Source organism: Lepus europaeus, chromosome 4 (assembly GCF_033115175.1).
Source record: "Lepus europaeus isolate LE1 chromosome 4, mLepTim1.pri, whole genome shotgun sequence".
In the NCBI taxonomy this organism is placed as follows: domain Eukaryota; kingdom Metazoa; phylum Chordata; class Mammalia; order Lagomorpha; family Leporidae; genus Lepus; species Lepus europaeus.
The window spans coordinates 166307293-166326175 of NC_084830.1; the positions used below are offsets into that span (position 1 = coordinate 166307293).

Here is an 18883-nt window from a genome sequence, read left to right on the forward strand (position 1 = left end):
TTAACCCCATCACTGGTTACTTTATTAGGGTATCAGCCCCGGCTCCAGCGGGAAAGACAGGATGAGGGACAGGGAATATAAGGTCAGGGCACATTCAGCAGTGGGTACCCAGGGTCCTGCAGCCACAGTGGCCAAAGGAGGCAGGCAGCACCCTCTTATCCCAGGTGCCAGCTCAGCAGGGCCACAGGGTCAGCTCCACACATCCCACAGCAAGCACCTGTTCTGCGTGGGTCCTGGGCACCCCAGCCAGGTCCTCAAGCATGGCCAGACCCCTGAGCTTTCCTGATTTCCTGCCAGGGGAGGAAGAAGGGGCTTAGGGGCAGCTGGGACATGGACAAGGCCTGGGGACTCCTGCCTCCCTTCCTTGCTGGTCCAGAGGTCGCAGGTGGCCCCTCACCTGCTTGAGCCTCTGCCACGTCATACACAGCAAGGCTCTGAGCACCCAGCCTCTCCTGGCAACCTCGCCTGCATCGGTGCAAGGGGCCTTGGCAGAGGGGTGTCTGTGGGGGTAGGGCAGGGGCACAGCCTGGGGGCAGGTCCCACCTCAGAGAGTGCCTCCTTCAGTGTCGCATAGGCTTTGTCCAGGTTGTCATTGATGATGACCAGGTCAAACAGGCCGGGCTCCTTGCCTGGGGAGTGTGGGGGTGGGCAGCACACAGTGAGTCTGCCCTGGTCTTGGAACTCCCGCATGACTATGGACAGAGCTGACCGCTACGCTATGTCGTTTGCTGCTGGAGGTGGCCTTTTTCTGTCCCAGCCACAGGCAGGGCTGCCCAGGGCTGCAGAGTGACGGATCTCTGGGACCTGGTCTCAGGTACTCTGCTCTCCTTGGTGGAGCCCTATTACCCCCACTTGGCCCTCACAGGGAGACAGGGGAGGGGGCAGACGCACAGAAGCCTGAGTGTCAAAGGGGTAAAGACCCTTATGAGACCCTCACGGGACCCCGACCCTTCCTGGGAACATCCCCTTCCTACACCTTCTGCTGGCTAAGACGTAGGGGCACCAGGACCAGGGACACTCACTGCTGTCCATGTCGGCCCGGGCAGCGGCCAGCCGCTTCGCCAGGCTCTCCTCAGTCTCAGTGTTGCGCTGCCGTAGCCGCTGCTCCTGAAACACAGGCCTGGACATCAGCAGCTGCCCGGGCCCGTACCTGGGCCCGCCTGCCCCCAGCAGGCACCCACCAGCACGTCCAGGGAGGGCGGCTGCACGGAGATGTAGATGGGCCGCAAGTCAGTCTTCTTGATGTTGCGGACACCCTGCAGGTCCACGTCCAGTACACAGATACGGTTCATGGCCTGCACAGCCTGCACAGCTGCCTTGCTGTGGGGACAGACAGTCAGCAGGGGACACTCCCCCGAGCCACCATGGCAACCCCTACCTGCTGGCAGCCCTAGGAGCACATGGTGGCACTGCCCAGTTCTGCTACCCCTTAAGGCTGCCAATGGTCTCCAGGGCTAGGCCAGCCCCAGCAGAGCTCCTGGGAAGACCTGGGGGCACTGCTCACTGCCGGCCCCTCCCTGTTGCACCTGCAGCGAGTGCAAGGTGTCACGTGCTGTCCCCACAGTGCCAGGATGGCCAAGGATGATGGCGTCTAGAGGCATGAGTGGACCCAGCAGCTGGCCCCCATAAGAAGGGCCAGTGAAACCCACTGCCCAGTTCAGGGGGAAGAGGCTGCTGTGTGGCTTGCAGACTAGTGAGGACACAGTAGACCTATATATTCTTCTATAGGATGGACAGGAGCATGGACAGAGGACCTAGGGCCTTGGTGACCCTGGAGGGGCCCCACTGCCCATCCCAACCCCTGGGGCTCTGGTGACCCTGGAGGGGCCCCACTGCCCATCCCAATTCCTAGGGCCTTGGTGACCCTGGAGGGGCCCCACTGCTCATCCCAACCCCTGGGGCCCTGGTGACCCTGGAGGAGCTCCCACTGTTCATCCCAACCCCTAGGGCCCTGGTGACTGTGGGCCCACATGGGGCCTGGCCCACCTCGTCCCGTACAGGTTCCCCGAGAACTCCGCGTGCTCAATGAAGTCACCAGCAGCAATGTCGCGCTGCATTACCTCCCTGGTCACAAAGTAGTAATCTGGGGAGAGGAAGAGACTGTCAGAAGCTGCCACAGGCAACCTGGCCCAGCACGGGGCTGCTCCATCCACACCGTCCTCACGGGAACTAGGGAACTACCGCCTCACTGTCAGGGGCTGGGGGGGCTCCCGTGTCATCGTCAGGGGCTGGGGGAGCTCCCGCGTCATCGTCAGGGGCTGGGGGCTCCCGCATCATCGTCAGGGGCTGGGGGCTCCCGCGTCATCGTCAGGGGCTGGGGGGCTCCCACCTCAGGTGTCAGGAGCTGGGGGGCTCCCGCCTCAGGCGTCAGGGGCTGGGGGGCTCCCGCGTCACACATCAGGCAGGTCTCGAGCGGCCTTGTGGCCCTAAGGTTCCCTCCCCGGCCCCTCCCACCCCACCCCTACGCCAGCCAGTGCCCAGGGCCGACCGACCTTTGCCGTTCTCCTCGCCGGGCCGTGGGTCTCGTGTGGTATCTAGGAAAAAAAGTCACTCAGGATGGGGACACCAGAATCCTCCAGCCCCCAGCAAGCCAAGCAGAGCTGCACCACGGAGGCAGGAGGGGCTCAGCAGCCATAATAGGGGAGCCAGCCCAGTGCAGAGAGGGTGCCTGAGGACCCAGGCTAAACACACAGCCCCCAGGGACAAGGGAAGGAACACGGGAAGGGGTGAGCAGAGTGGGGGGTGCAGGAGGGATCACAGGGCAGGGCAGCCCCAGGCACTCACGGGAGACGCTGAAGCCGAAGACGCCCCCATGCTCCTGGAGCAGCCTCCTCAGCAAGGTGCTCTTCCCAGCCCCCGAAGGCCCGCTCAACACCACGGGCCTAGGTCCTGACATGCCTGTGGGAGGCAGCACGTTCAGACAGTAGCCGAGCTCTTACCGTCTCAGTGCACCCCAGCCCTAAACTGAGGGGCAGTGGAGGGAGGGGTTCTGAGACCTTGGGCGCAACTCCCTCCACCCAGGAGGAACGTGGGCTGCCCCAGACCCCTTCAGTAAAGACAGCCAACAAGGGAGGCCTGACCAGGCTGACAGGTGTTGGCCAAGTGCCCTGCCCAGAACCCCCAAGGAGCATCCCAAGGCCTGACCCGTCTCCCCCACCCCCAGGTGTCGAGCCCACACAGGGTCTGCCTTCCCCACCTCTTGGATGTGCTCACAACCTTTCCAAGACTCCAAGACTCCCAGCCCACATGGAGCCTGACTTGGACTCTTCACTGTGGCACTGTCCCTGGACCTGCATGCGTGGCCAGGTCCATCAGGGGAACCCCCACCTCGCTGTCTGTACCCCAGGATGGGCTGCTGGCAGGAGCTCAAGGTTCCCCTGATGGCTGCTCCAGGGGGAGATAGACTCAGCGTGGGGCTAACATCTGCTACAGGTCAGGACATTGAGTGGCCAGGGAGGACGGGGGGAACGTGTGGGGGTCTTCCCAGGACAGACTGCCTGTGACAGCTGTTCCAGCTGAGCCAACCCCCCTTTGGCCCCACCCCTGCCAGCCCATGCACCCCACCTGCCCTTCACCTGCCCCAAGCAGGCCCTCATTCCTCTGGTGGGAACCCTGCCCAACCCTGGGGACGGCACCCACCTGCTCAGTAGGGGATAGCCTCTGTGGTCAGCACAGCGACAGGTGCTCTGCTCTGAGGTCTGAGGACTAATCCCAGTCAGCCTGCCCTGCCCTTCTGCACGCTAAATCCCTGAGCGCCCAGCCCTCAGTCCCTGCATAAAGCCGGCCCCGCCCATCACCATGCAGAAAAGGCCATTCTTCATTCTGACCTTGAGATGGGCACCTGGCACCCAGTCAATGGCAGCCAACAAGGCATGCAGCTAGGGGCAGGGTCTGGGGGGTGGGGGGCAGAAGGAAGAGCCAGGCAGAGGTGGGCACTGGGAGACACACACTGCTTGTCTGGGCAGGTGAAAACTGGGAGGGCTCCTGGAGCTCCAGGCACCCTGGACCAACACCTGCAGTGCTACCTGAGGGGCACGGCAGCTGCAGGATGTCCAGTCAGGGCAGGGCAGAAAGGGCTGCTTCAGCCCAGGTGGTTCTCCGGCTGGGGTCTGGGCTGGGTTCTTAATCCCCAAAGTAGGCCACCACGGGAATCACAGACAAGCACCACTGCTGAGGGTTCATGGTGCACACAGGACATGCTGCACACACCACACCACACATGTTCACATGGGAATCACAGACAAGCACCACTGCTGAGGGTTCATGGTGCACACAGGACATGCTGCACACAGGAGCACACGCACACACCACACCACACATGTTCACATGGGAATCACAGACAAGCACCACTGCTGAGGGTTCATGGTGCACACAGGACATGCTGCACACAGGAGCACGCGCACACACCACACCACACATGTTCACACAGGAATCACAGACAAGCACCACTGCTGAGGGTTCATGGTGCACACAGGACATGCTGCACACAGGAGCACGCGCACACACCACACCACACATGTTCACACAGGAATCACAGACAAGCACCACTGCTGAGGGTTCATGGTGCACACAGGACATGCTGCACACAGGAGCACGAGCACTCACCACACACACATGTTCACACGGGAATCACAGACAAGCACCACTGCTGAGGGTTCATGGTGCACACAGGACATGCTGCACACAGGAGCACGCGCACACACCACACCACACATGTTCACATGGGAATCACAGACAAGCACCACTGCTGAGGGTTCATGGTGCACACAGGACATGCTGCACACAGGAGCACGAGCACTCACCACACACACATGTTCACACAGGAATCACAGACAAGCACCACTGCTGAGGGTTCATGGTGCACACAGGCACACGCACACATGTTCACACAATGTATGTAGGCACAATCACAATGTGTGCACACATGACACACAACACACAGGTGCTCGTGCACATATACAACACACAGACACACATGTGTGCACACACCCTGTTCATGTATGCATCCTACAGATATGCAGACAATACATGTTTGTATGCATGCATAAACATACCATAATGAGCAGTGGATGTATACATGCAGTGCACAAATCACATGCATGAATACACATATGCACACAGCACAGCCACATGAACATATGCACATACAATGCATGAACATGATACACACAACCAAATATACACGTGCATGCAGCGTACACGCATGCACAGGCGCACACACTGACAAGCACCACCTCCTGAAGACAGAAGGGGACCAGGGGAGCCCTAAGTAGTCACAACCCACTCCTTCCTGCAGCCTCACAGCTGCTCCACACAACACACAGCTTTCACCTCACCTTGACCACTGCTCTCAACTTAGGCCCCCACCTCTCTGCAGCCCCAGCCCTCCTGACCCTGCTCTCTGCCACTGCTGTCCCCACTGCTCCACAATGCTGTGTGACCCGGCCCCACCCAGGGCCTTGCAGGATCAGCAAGCCCCATGATGTGGGTGAATTGCTCAATCCTGGCTCCTTTCCAGGTTAAAGGGGCTGAGGTCGGTGTTCAGCCTCAGCGGCCTCCTAGGCTCAACACACGGATCCAAGGAAACAGCACACACCGCACTTCACCTGCAAACCCAGGGAACTGAGCTCAACACTGGGATACAAGAGGACCGGAGCTGAGTGTGCTGTGAAGGAGTCAACACGGCAGAGCTACTGACCCCACATACTGGGGAGGTCAGAGACCCCACGTGCTGGAGGGGGGTCAGAGAGACCCTAGGTGCTGGGGAGGTCAGAGGGACCCTATGTGCTAGAGAGGGTTCAGAGGGGCCCCATGAGCTGAAGGGGAGTCAGAGGGACCCCAGGTGCTGGGGGAGGTCACAGAGACCCCAGGTGCTGGAGGGGGGTCAGAGGGGACCCCATGTGCTGGGGGAGGTCACAGAGACCCCAGGTGCTGGAGGAGGTCAGAGACCCCAGGTGCTGGGGGGGGTCAGAGACCCCATGTGCTGGAGGGGGATCAGAGGGGACCCCATGGGCTGGGGGGGCGGGTCACAGAGACCCCAGGTGCTGGGGGAGGTCAGAGAGACCCCAGGTGCTGGAGGGTAGTCAGAGGGACCCCAGGTGCTGGGGGAGGTCACAGAGACCCATGTGCTGGAGGGAGGTCAGAGGGACCCCATGTGCTGGGGGGGGGGGGTCAAACAGATCCCAGGTGCTGGGAGGAAGCCAGAGGGACCCCATGTGCTGGGGGAAGGTCACAGAGACCCCATGTGCTGGAGGGAGGTCAGAGAGACCCCAGGTGCTTGGGGGTCAGAGGGGACCCCATGTTCTGGGGAGCAGTCAGATGGACCCCATGTGCTGTGAAGGTCAGAGGGGACTCCATGTGCTGGTGAGCAGTGAGAGGGATCCCCAAATTCTGGGGAGCAGAGGGGACCCCACATGCTGGGGAGCAGTCAAAGGGGACCCCACGTGCTGGGGAGCAGTCAGAGGGGCCCGATGTGCTGCATGGTGCAGGTTGGCCTGGGAGCCTGAGAAAACTCCAAGTGCGTGATTCAGTGGGTTTCTGGCCCCCTGCTCTGCTGGGCACTTCACAATGTCATCTCTGGTCTTGAGCCGCAGCAGCTCCCAGGCTCCCGGCCCCTCTCTAGGTCACCATGTGGGGCTTCCACGAGGGTCAGGTTCTCTGTCTGGTCTGTGTTCAAGCTGGTCAGCACAGGAGGCTCCTAGGGCACAGACTCAGTCCCAGTCCTGAGCACTCGGTACCTCCCCTTGGAGAGGGGCCATCCCTGACTCTCCTGCCCAGTAGGAGCAGGGTGGTGCTCTGCAGGGCTCATCACCATGACCCTGCCCATCCCCAAGTCCCCGAGGAGAACACAGACACAGTGGACCTTGGAAATTCCGGTGTGCCGCCACCAGCACAAGGTGCTTCTCCTGTCCTGGGCCTGTGAGGATGGGAAACAGGGCTGTGCTCACTCACGTTTGCTTTGTGCAGCAAGGACCAGTGTGGAGACCACCCCAGGGCCCCAGGGAGTGCAAGATCTGTGCCTGCCCAGAAACTGGCAACCGTGACAGGCGGGCGTGGATGTGGGGAAAACCTGAGCTTAGTGCCTGCCTGGAAGACTCCACTGGGAGCTCAGAGGAGACCCCGGGAGGAGGTGCCAAGGCGAGGCCCACTTGTTCCCCACCCCACCCCACTGCAGATCCTTCAGAACAGAGGCAGGGTCTGAAAGACCACCCACGGCACTCCTCACCCCTAAGTACGACCGCCAGCCCCATTCCAATGCCTGCCCCCAGCCTAGTGTGCGCTGTCCTCAACCTTCCCCTTGCTCCCCAGATTCTCTGGCTCTCGGCTCCTAAGATCTGGACCCACCACGCGTAATGACAAACCCACATGGAACATGTGCACACATGCAGTGTCAGCACCAGTACTCGCCTTGGACCCCGTGGAACGGGGAAGCCCACAGACGCAGTGGCCCCAGGTGCATCCATTCACTCACAGCTGTGACAAGCACACGGCCTAAATCAGAGCCTGCTCCACCCTGTGGGTGTTCCTCCCGAGTTCCTGCCCTCCCTGGAGGCCAGCCCACTGAGGACCGGCAGAGGGCCACAGAGGAAGGGCTCAGCCTGGCCCTGCCTCCCACTCACCATCCGGAGCTCTGGGGGAGCCACAGATACCCCAGGAGACCCCTGCCAGCCTGGAAGGGGGGGTGTTCCACACAGTGACCAGTGACAGGAAGTCACGGCACCACCTGCGACAGCAGCATACCCACTGGGCCACAGAGCTGGGGCCCAGGCCTCACAGCTCCAGCCATCCTCAGTGGGATGGAAGCCGCCAACCTGACATGGTCCCAGAGCCTGGGAGCACTGGCGGGGACAGGTCAGAAGCATCTTCCAGTAGGGAGCGGGGGGCCCCAGGGCACCCCATCGGCCGCCTCACCGGTCCTCCTCCCCACCCAGCTGCCCAGGGCAACTGGTAAGGGCAGTGGCCAAGGAGGCCATTTCCACAGCAGCCCTGACTGGGGAGTCTGCTGCAGTCTGGCCCCCGACCCACAGCCCCCGCCCCTCCTGAGCACACACACAGGGCTCTCACACACACAAGGCTCTGGGCAGGGCAAGGCCTGGCCCCCGCCCCTTCTGAGGACACACACAGGGCTCTCACACACAGGCTCTGGGCAGGGCAAGGCCTGGCGCAGGGCCGCGTGGGTCCACTGTCCAGGGCAGACCGCAACCACCCAGCCCTCAGGATCTCAGGGTACCTTTTACGTTATTTGTTAAGTATTTTTATTCATTTTATCTGTTTTGAGAGAGAGATCATTCAACCACTGCCCAGATGCCCATCGTGGCTGTGGCTGTGGCTGGGCCAAGGAGTGGAACGCAGCCCGCGTCTGCGACCTGGGGGACAGGAACCCGGCCACGTGGACCACGTGGGCACGGAGCCCGGAGCCGGCCTCACAGGGACGGCGCCACTCTGCTCGTCCCCGGCAAACCGTCCCACATGCCTCCCGGCTGATTCGGGAACGGCGGTGAGATAGGGCTGCTCCTCGCCCGCACCCCGCGTAGCCCCCGCCCCAGTCGAGGAGCCGCCCGCACGGCCCCGCGCTTCCCGGGGCTGAGCAGGGCGCCCGCCCGGCGCACCACCCCGCCTCCACCGCGCTCTCCACGCCCCCGGGCCGGTGCTGCGGGGCAGCGCGGGCGGCCGCTGAGCCCGACACGCGCTCGCCGTCCCTGGGGTCGCCGCAGCTCGGGGCGCCCCCGCCGCCCCGGCGCTCCGCGTTCTGACGCCGGGACGCAGGGGAAGCTTGCGGGACGGGCGCCGCCGCACCCTCGAGGGCCAGGACGGCCCGCGCCCGCACTCACCGTCCGCGGGTACCCGGCCCAGGGCGGCCGCTGCCAGCCCCGCCAGCGGGCGCCGCAGCATCCGAGGTCCCGCGGCCTCCGCCCGCCGGGGTGCCACGTCACACGGCCGCGCCGCCGCGAATCGCGTCACTCCCGCGCGCCAGCCGCGTCGCGCCCGTGACGTCATGCGTGCCCGCCCGCGCCGAGCGGCCGAGGCGGTCCTGGAGCCGGGCGCTCGAGACGGGGCGGCGGGGGCGTTGCGCTGGCGTCGAGTTTGTTGGGCTTTGGGAAAGACGCGTGTGGTATCTGGCGAGCGGCGTGCGGGGCTGAGTTAAGCCACGAGTTCTGCCCAGAGGCGGGCGTGGTCATCCCTGGTCTCGGGTTTGTTTTCCAGCGTGGGGAGGGGTGATGGCTGACTTGGCGGGTCTGACTTTTCTCGCGTTTTGACTTTGGCACGGGCCCCGCCTGAGACTTCGCGGGAGCTGGCGTCTGCTGTGTGCCGGCGGCCGTCCGGCAGTCCTCGGGCTGGGACCGAGAACTGCACTTGCCTGACTCGCGTGTTTACTTCTCAGGCTGCCTGCGGCGTTTTATCTCCTTTCTTGGCGAACTGGGATGTCCCTGGGACTGGGAGGTTCACGGACTGTCTCGGGGTTGGTATTTCTGGCCCGTGTTGCGCTGTAGACCAGCGGTTGGGTGGGGCACTTCTCATACAGTATTTTATTAAAAAGGGCCTGTTGGTGGGGGAAGAACTTGCTTGACTCTGGTACTGTAGTTTAAGTAGCGTCCGGCCTTTTAAAACACGTGTCTGCTTTAGGGCACAGATTGTGTGAGAGCTGTTAACTCGTCAGATTTTTATTTTTATTTTTTTTAATGTTTGACAGGCAGAGTGGACAGTAGAGGGAGACAGAGAAAAAGGTCTTCCTTTGCCGTTGGTTCACCCTCCAATGGCCGCTGCGGCTGGCGCGCTGCGGCCGGTGCACTGCGCTGATCCGAAGCCAGGAGCCAGGTGCTTCTCCTGGTCTCCCATGGGGTGCAGGGCCCAAGCACTTGGGCCATCCTCCACTGCACTCCCTGGCCACAGCAGAGAGCTGGCCTGGAAGAGGGGCAACCGGGACAGGATCGGTGCCCCGACCGGGACTAGAACCCGGTGTGCCGGCGCCGCAAGGCGGAGGATTAGCCTGTTGAGCTGCGGCGCCGCCTTGTCAGATTTTTTAAGACGGCAGGCGTGGAGCAGTGTGGGCAGTTGGTTTTATCCCTATTAATTAGTCTGGCCGCGTAGTTTCTGTTTACTTTTAAAGATGTATTTTATTTATCTGAAAGGCGGAGTTAGAGGGAGACAAAGAGGTCCTCTGACCCGGGAGGGCCCGGGCTCGCCGGCGTCTGCGCGGTGCAGGGCGACGATTTTATTATCAGGCCAAATTTGTTCTATTTTGATATTTTTGGTGATGGCGCTTGTGAGAGGGAGATATTTAGTCAAAAATGACTTCTAACTACTATTAAGTATTTCCTATTGTAGGTAGTTTTTGTATTTATTTGGATATTTTGAAATGGCTTTAACTTAGGGTGTTTTTTTTTTTTTGGTAGTTTTTAAAAATTTTTTTAAATTTATTTTTTGGTATGTTTCATACCTTTTACTTATTTACTGATGGTATAGTTTTATGCATTTATAGTTTTTAAGTATTTACATGTAACTTGGAGACTTCAGTGGCTTTTTTATGTAATCTACATATTTTTTTAATATGGGTTTTTTATTAGGAATTTTTTTTAGTTTGGGTGGTTTTATTTGTAGTTTTTAAAGTAGGAGGGTTTTAATGTTATTTTAGGGATGGCTGGCATTATATTAGTTTAATTCATTTTTTAGGGAGGCTTGTTTCGTGGGCCTGTTTGTAATTTTGTTTTATAACTTATAGAATGTTTTTGTGACGTGAGGTATATTTATTTTTGCTGTAGAAAGAGGCTTTCCAGAACTTGTTTTATTGTTTATGCACTGGTTTTTATTGGATACAAAGCTTTTTTGTGTTGTGATATTTGTCTTTTAAGTAAATTCTGAGTTTTTTTGTGTCTGTTGTGGGGAGACACAGCGTGTTTGGGGAGGAGTAGATCATTTAAAGTTGTATTATTGGGTGTTTTCTTTTACACAAGCACAGAATCCAGATGAGGCCCCAAAGTTTTTGAGAAACCAGCCCACCTGCCCACTGAGGACACGGACTCAGCCCTGGGTGCGGGAGGTGCAGAGAGAGCGGACTTCAGCAGTTCCAGGAGCCGCTGCCTGGTGAGCAGGCAGCACACAGCCCCTCCCCTGGCTCCTCAGGCTGAGCCCGAGGGTGCAGTTTTCCCAGACGCTGCCCAGGACTCCTGGTGCCTCACAAGGCTGTCTTCCTCTCCCCTTCCCCATGGCATCTTTGCTCCCTCTGACACGTGGGTACAACGGCATGAGCTCTGGGATTGCTGTACTTGCAGGTGGCTTGCACAGGGCAGTTCCCAGTAAGTAAAAAGTAAAATTACAGGGGGGCTGGCGCTGTGGCATAGCAGGTAAAGCTGCTGCCTGCAGTGCCAGCATCTTATATGGGTGCTGGTTTGAGTCCTGGCTGCTCCTCTTCTGATCCAGCTCTCTGCTATGGCCTGGGAAGGCAGTAGAAGATGGCCCAAGTGCTTGGGCCCCTGCACCCATGTGGGAGACCCCAAAGAAGCTCCAGGCTCCTGGCTCCAGATTGGCCCCGCTGCAGCCATTGCAGACATTAGGGAGTGAACCAGCGAGTGGATGGAAGACCTCTCTCTGTGCCTCTCTAACTCTACCTTTCAAATAAATAAATAAATCTTTAATAAAATTACAACCAGCCTTGTTCTGCAGATCTCAGTTGGCTTTATTTTTGAATCTAGAAACACCCAATCTGGACCAAAAATACTTCAGGAGGTGGGGGGCCGGCGCTGCGGCACAGTGGGTAAAGCCACTGCCTGCAGTGCCACCATCCCTTATGGGTGCCGGTTCAAGTCCACTTCCTATCCAGCTCTCTGTTATGGTCTGGGAAGGCAAGTCCTTGGGCCCCTGCACTCACATGGGAGACCCGGAAGAAGCTCCTGGCTCCTGGCTTTGGATCAGTGCAGCTCCGGCTGTTGGGGCCAACTGGGGAGTGAACCAGCAAAAGGACCTCCCTTCCTCTCCCTCTCTCTCCCCTCTAATTCTGACTTTCAAATAAATAAATTTAAAAATACGTCAGGGTGTCCTGCTCCACCACATGGGGAGGTTGCAAAAACAGGTGAGGCTGGGCATGAGCCTGCCTTACTGTCTACATGCTTCAAGAATAGGTTACACTCTGCTTAACATCCGGGTAGGGCTGCCTCAGGATACCAGACGCAGCAGTCGCTCCCTCTCAGGCAACCTCACAGCGTAACAGGACTTCACTGGCATTGGTATGGAACTCACCAGCCTACTCTGTCAGTTCCCAGTGGGTGGCAGCAGGACAAACAGCAGGAAACAGGTTCTGGTCAGCCTCAGGTGCAGAAGCGAGGACTTCCTTATGCTGACCCAGACTGACTGCAGTCTCCTGTTTTCAGAAGAAGCATGCTCTGGGATCTGCTGCATTTAGCACGAGCAATTTCACTCTGGTTAGGCCGAGTGCAGTAGCTTAGTCCAAAGCAAGGCCCCCCTCTCCCCACTCCCGTAATGTTTAAAAGTTCCCCCCTTTTGGTCAGGCTCTTGCCCAGGTGAGATGTGACCAAAACGTAAGGGCATTAGCACAGCAGGTGCCATCATTCTGGGTGTCCTCCCTCGGTCAAGCACCCTTGTCATCACACGGTTTGTTTCTGTCCCAGATGATGAGAGGCCCTCAGACATTTGATGGACAACTGTAGGCTTGAGAATACACTGTACCAGGGAGACGACAGACTTTGGAGTGTGCTTCATAGCCAGGGCACCCACGAGCCAGACGTGAAGTCCACCTGCTCTAACCAGGCAGCCTGTCCACTGATGCTTGCAATGAGCCTCTACAAGGCCCACCCTATTCACCCAGCTGTGACAAGCATCAGCCACGGCCCAGTCTTCTCCCTGCTCAGCCACCTAGAGCTAGCTTAGGGTAGGGTAGGGAGTGAAAGCAAGTGGTCTGCATGTCTTCACAAACAAAGCTTCCCACCAGGTGAGCCAAAGACCCTCTTAGGCCACGTAAAGACGGGTCTGGCCAGAGCAGCCAACATTTCGTTAGCCTGCAAGAACGACTGGTGGTGGGATTCTCCTGCCAATGGAAAAGGTAGTCATACCCAAGGAACAGCTAAGAAGTTGGAGTCCAGCCTCCTGGCAGTGTCCTGGGAAAGCTGTCCATCCTGGTGTGCGATTCCAGTGTTTTGTGGCACTGGGTGGCTCGGCAGGACACTGTGGCCCACACAGCAGGCATGAGACTTCTTTGGAATTTACCCCACGATGTCCAGCTTCAGCTTACAATGCTTCAGGAACTGAGCAGCTCCTGTCCACAGCTGGAGATGGAAGAATTCAGGATTCAGTCCAGTCTACAGGCACGCAATAAAAACCTGAAAGCAGTGAACTGAGATACCCTCTAGTAACAGGTGTGTTACTTCACACATAATCTTTCTCTTTACAAGCCACTTGCATTTCTACTAAAAATATCATAGTAAGAATAATTTGTTAGCAAAATGGGCTTAGCCACATCCAATCTGGCCTGTTTGTTTACAAAAGTTCAGCAAGAATGGCAATCAGCCACATAGACTCTGGCTGGAACTTTGGATAAGGGCTCTCATTGCCAGGAAGCCAAAACAGGCTTCAGACGGCGCCAGCGCTGTGTGCATCAGCAAACGACATCCCAGCAGGAGCCCGAGACCCTGCACGCCTGTACTTCCACTGCGCACAGCTTCATGTACAGTTTATGCAAATAACTATGCTTCCATGAAAACAAGAATGCCCATCATCAATAGTTCTGAATTCTGGAGATACTAGGTGGGGAGAAAAAGCAAATGTTTACATTTTTGTTCAAAAAGGTCTGTTTTACCAACTTGCTATATGCTACAGACCGCTTAAAAGAAAAGAAATTCCTTAAATATGGAAAATCAAAGATTAAAAGGACCAAGAATACAATTTTTTTTTTAATATAAAAACCCACAATCCTTCACCGGTCTCATGTAGTCAGCTTCTGTTTGACGTGTAGGTTAGGAGTCTCAAGAGTCAGATCTTTCCATTAGGACTCTCAATTCTTACCCTGTCCAATGCTCTCAAGAGTTGTCAGGGCCGGCACCGTGGCTCAACAGGCTAATCCTCCGCCTTGTGGCACCGGCACACCGGTTCTAGTCCTGGTCGGGGCACCGGATTCTGTCCTGGTTGCCCCTCTTCCGGGCCAGCTCTCTGCTATGGCCCGGGAGTGCAGTGGAGGATGGCCCAGGTGCTTGGGCACTGCACCCCATGGGAGACCAGGAGAAGCACCTGGCACCTGGCTTCGGATCAGCGCGGTGCACCGGCCACAGCGCGCCAGCCGCGGCGGCCATTGGAGGGTGAACCAACGGCAAAGGAAGACCTTTCTCTCTGTCTCTCTCACTGTCCACTCTGCCTGTCAAAAATTAAAAAAAAAAAAAAAAAAAAGGAGTTGTCAGAAACCTCTACTTCATCCCACCTATCCATCTCCTTGAAGTCACAACACTTTCACAATTATCACTGCTTGCAGAAAAAACTTCCAGAAAAGGATGGGATTAAAGTAACTGAAAGGGCTGGCGCTGTGGAGCAGTGGGTAGGGCCACCGCCTGCAGTGCTGCCATCCCATGGGGTGCCGGTGTGGGTTCCAGCCGCTCCTCTTCTGATCCAGCTCTCTGCTATGGCCTGGGAAAGCAGCAGCAGATGGCCCAAGTCCTTGGGTCCCTGTACCCGCATGGGAGACCTAGAAGAAGCGCCTGGCTCCTGGCTCCTGGCTTCAGATTGGCTCAGCTCTGGCTGTTGTGGCCTGTTGGGGAGTGAAACAGCGATAGAGGATTTCTCTCTCTCTGCCTTTCCTTCTCTCTCTGTGTAACTCTTTCAAGTAAAATAAATAATTAAAAAAAAAAAAAACCAAAGTAACTGAACAATGACTTGAATGCTCACAATTAAAGATCTGACAAAAGTTCATTATAACTGGCCGGCAGCGTGGCTCAACAGGCTAATCCTCCGCCTTGCAGCGCCAGCACACCGGGTTCTAGTCCCAGTTGGGGCGCCAGATTCTATCCCGGTTGCCCCTCTTCCAGGCCAGCTCTCTGCTATGGCCCGGGAAGGCAATGGAGGATGACTCAAGTGCTTGGGCTCTGCACCCGCATGGGAGACCAGGAGAAGCACCTGGCTCCTGGCTTCGGATCAGTGAGATGCGCCGGCTGCAGTGGCCATTGGAGGGTGAACCAATGGCAAAAAGGAAGACCTTTCTCTCTGTTTCTCTCTCTATCCACTCTGCCTGTCAAAAAAAAAAAAAAAAGTTCATTATAATTATAGAAAAATTTACAGGGAAACCTGACTATTTCTATGGCATACAGCAAATTTTTTTTAAAAAAGTAGTGTGCTCACTTTGGCAGCACACACATGCTTTTTTTTAAGATTTATTCTATTTATTTGACAGGCCGAGTTACAGAGAGAGGTAGACAGAGAGAGAGGTCTTCCATCCGATGGTTTACTCCCCAGATGGCCGCAACGGCCGGAGCTGTGCCAATCTGAAGCCAGGAGCCAGGAGCTTCTTCCGGGACTCCCACGTGGGTGCAGGGGCCCAAGGACTTGGGCCATCCTCTACTGCTATCCCAGGCCATAGCAGAGAGCTGGATTGGAAGAGGAGCATCCAGGACTAGAATCAGTGCCCATATGGGATGCTGGTGCTTCAGGCCAGGGCGTTAACCCACTGAGCCACAGCACCGGCCCCATGGCATACAGCAATTTAACATGACCAAAGTTGTGGCTGATACCAGTTTTTAGGAATTTTATACAATTTTTGGGAAACATAGTAATAACATTTTCATACAAATATAGCTCAAAGAATGTTTAGCACCATTTATTTCACAATGCTTCCCATATAATTAATTTAACATATCAAGAAAGCCCCAGTGGTTTAGAATCTCCCTTGTGGGTGTTCCGGAAGTCTTCTGGAACATGCCAGGGTTAGGTCAAAGTCAGAAAGACTTAATATAGAATTTGACTTAGGGACATTAGCCAAAAATGTCAAGAAAGTGGAAAACATCTGAATGAAAAGATCAAGTCCACCAAGGAAAAAAACAGTCACTCATTGAAGCAGAGGGACTTGATTTAGCTGTAAATACTGAGAAGATTCACTCTGCCTAAGTGATCAAAGACATAGCACAGGACAGCACAAAGCACAAGGAAAAATCTCGATAAAATGTTTTTTGTTCCCCAGGCCCATTACTTGAGAGGAAAACAAAACAAAACCCATTTATGTCCTTGACCCATACCCTAACTGGCATTTTAACATAAAAGACCAAAAAAATAAAAACAAATGAAAAAAGACCAATAAAGGGAAAAAAACCAAATTCTATTTCTGCATCAGTGCACTAATACAGCTGATTTAATCTCCAGTCAGCCTTGACCATGCAGTATTTCCAAACTTGTATGACCAACCCGTTTCCAAACAAATTGTGTCTGCACAGCTCTGCCCATGACACACGTCTCACTGCCTGCACACAGCTGTTTCCAGTGGTTTAATCACATGGCTCAGTCCTAACTACTAGTGCTCGGAACCTGACTAGAAGCACTGTGAATTGTTTCGTATAAGCACCCACCAATTTTCGCATTTAACAGGCCCAAATAAACCACATAAAAACAGATGCCAGTATATATAAACTTAAGCTTACTAATGTTTCAGTGTTTTAACTTACTTAGAAATGATTGAGAGCCTGGCACTGTGGCATAGCGGGTTAACACCGTGGCCTGTAGCGCCGGCATCCCTTATGAGCGCCAGTTCGAGATCCAGCTGCTCCACTTCCAATCCAGCTCTCTACTGTGGCCTGGGAAAGCAGTGGAAGATGGCCCAGATCCTTGGTGGGAGACCTGGAAGAAGCTCCTGGCTCCTGATTGGTGGATCTCCAGCCGTTGCAGCCATCAGATGGAAGATCGCTCTCTCTCTCTTTGCCTCTCCCCCTCTCTCTGTGTAACTCTTTCAATTAAATAAATAAATTTTTTTTTTTGGACAGGCAGAGTGGACAGTGAGAGAGAGACAGAGAGAAAGGTCTTCCTTTGCCGTTGGTTCACCCTCCAATGGCCGCCGCGGTAGCGCGCTGCGGCCGGCGCACCGCGCTGATCCGAAGCCAGGAGCCAGGTGCTTCTCCTGGTCTCCCATGGGGTGCAGGGCCCAAGAACTTGGGCCATCCTCCACTGCACTCCCTGGCCACAGCAGAGAGCTGGCCTGGAAGAGGGGCAACCAGGACAGGATCGGTACCCCGACCGGGACTAGAACCCGGTGTGCCGGCGCCGCAAGGCGGAGGATTAGCCTGTTGAGCCACGGCGCCGGCCATAAATAAATATTTTTAAAAAAGAAATGATTGAGGCATTTAATGGGAATACTTGATTTCACTTTAAGGTTACAACTTACCAAAAAGATTTTTAAAACTATTTTTAAATATATATATATATGTAATAAAACATAATTATTGAAAATTTCATCTAGAAACTCTTATCTTACTGATAGTCCTATTCACTTATGCTTAACAACTATGCTTGAAATGTTCATAAGACTTTCCATCGGCCTGATGAGCAAATCTGCGTAACACTGTGTGCACAGCAGCCACCGGCACAGACATGCAGACAGCAGTGGATCTTGCAGCTTTCAAGCTACAGCGCCCAGCCTCCTGCCAAGCCCAGGAACTCAAGACCCACCAGCAGGACCTGCCACTGGGACCTGCAGAGACCACCTCAGATGTGAAAGCTTCTTCCTAATACTACTTGTGGAAGACTTTTAATTTATGTCATTTGAGTTGCTTCTAATTAGTTTTATTTTCTCCTTCAATGACAAGTGTCTCCCTGAAGTCTGTACTTGCAAACACTAACAGTCAAGTTCTAGAGAAGACACAGAGCAGGAGCTGCTTGGCAAGGCCAGCCTGACAGGGCCTGCGTGTGTCCAAGGCTCACTTGGGTGGGCAAGACTCCCCATCAGAAAAATGGCTTTGTTGTATTTTCCCCTAACTTGGTCTTGAGGTTTCTGTCCCAGAGCGGCTGTGACCTCCAGCCCTGGTCAGCCTGCCAAGAGAGCCAGGCCATACCCTGACAGAACTGGATCAGTCAGCCCAGTGGGGCACAGCAAGATTCCAAAAAAATTTTTTTTAACTTTATTTAATGAATATAAATTTCCAGTGTACAGCTTATAGATTACAATGGCTTCCCTCTCCCATAACTTCCCTCCCACCCACAACCCTCCCCTCTCCCGCTCCCTCTCCCCTTCCATTTGCATCAAGATTCCTTTTCAATTCTCTTTATATACAGAAGATCAATTTAGTATAAAGATTTCAACAGTTTGCACCCACGTAGAAACACAAAGTGAAACATACTGTTTGAGTACTAGTTATAGCATTAAATCAAAATGTACAGCGCATTAAGGACAGAGATCCCACATGAGGAGCAAGTGCACAGTGGCTCCTGTTGTTGACCCAACAAATTGACACTCTAGTTTATGGCGCCAGTAACCACCCTAGGCTGTCGTCATGAGTCGCCAAGGCTATGGAAGCCTTCCAAGTTTGCCGACTCTGATTATATTTAGACAAGGTCATAAAAGACAGAGTGAGGATAGTAACCAATGATCCTAAGAGTGGCATTTACCAGGTTTGAACAATTATACAGCATTAAGTGGGGAAGAGGACCATCAGTACACACAGCTTGGGAGTAGAGCCATTGGTGGTAGAGGTTATGATTACGAAGGAATGAGGCCCAAGTACGCTAGACAGGGTCTAGATCAAAGGACAGAGTCATTATTAGAGGAGCTAAGAAAGGTGCTGTCTAAGCTACAATTAAGTTTTCTGATTGAGAGGCAAATAGAACCTGATAGAAGGGGCTTGATAATAATCTGGTGGGCTTTAGGCCTTGTAAGTTAAGAGGCCCAGACCTATCTATCTCTTCACATGGG

General features: G+C 55.3%; 1 protein-coding gene and 2 long non-coding RNA genes across 5 annotated transcripts; 1 reads left to right on the forward strand and 2 right to left on the reverse strand.

Annotated features, from left to right (window-relative positions):
- Positions 1–8929, reverse strand: GUK1 (guanylate kinase 1). Its single transcript, XM_062189362.1, has 8 exons — positions 8832–8929; positions 2785–2898; positions 2493–2534; positions 1987–2083; positions 1182–1320; positions 1023–1107; positions 544–629; positions 1–290 (listed from the first exon to the last, which is right to left on the reverse strand). The coding sequence occupies exons 1-8, from the start codon at positions 8890–8892 to the stop codon at positions 255–257; spliced, it is 660 nt and encodes a 219-aa protein (XP_062045346.1). The 5' UTR covers positions 8893–8929; the 3' UTR covers positions 1–254.
- Positions 8930–9033: 104 nt separating this feature from the next.
- LOC133758144 (uncharacterized) lies at positions 9034–11660 on the forward strand. 3 transcript variants are annotated; one of them, XR_009865770.1, is made up of 4 exons: positions 9034–9191; positions 9383–9460; positions 10958–11294; positions 11419–11660. It is a non-coding gene; the product is annotated as an uncharacterized LOC133758144 (long non-coding RNA). The 3 variants fall into 3 exon arrangements; XR_009865771.1 differs by having other exon boundaries at positions 10953–11660; XR_009865769.1 differs by having other exon boundaries at positions 10958–11660.
- On the reverse strand, positions 10922–14491 carry LOC133758145 (uncharacterized). The gene is made up of 2 exons (XR_009865772.1): positions 14014–14491; positions 10922–13277 (listed from the first exon to the last, which is right to left on the reverse strand). It is a non-coding gene; the product is annotated as an uncharacterized LOC133758145 (long non-coding RNA).
- Between the last annotated feature and the right edge of the window lie 4392 nt (positions 14492–18883).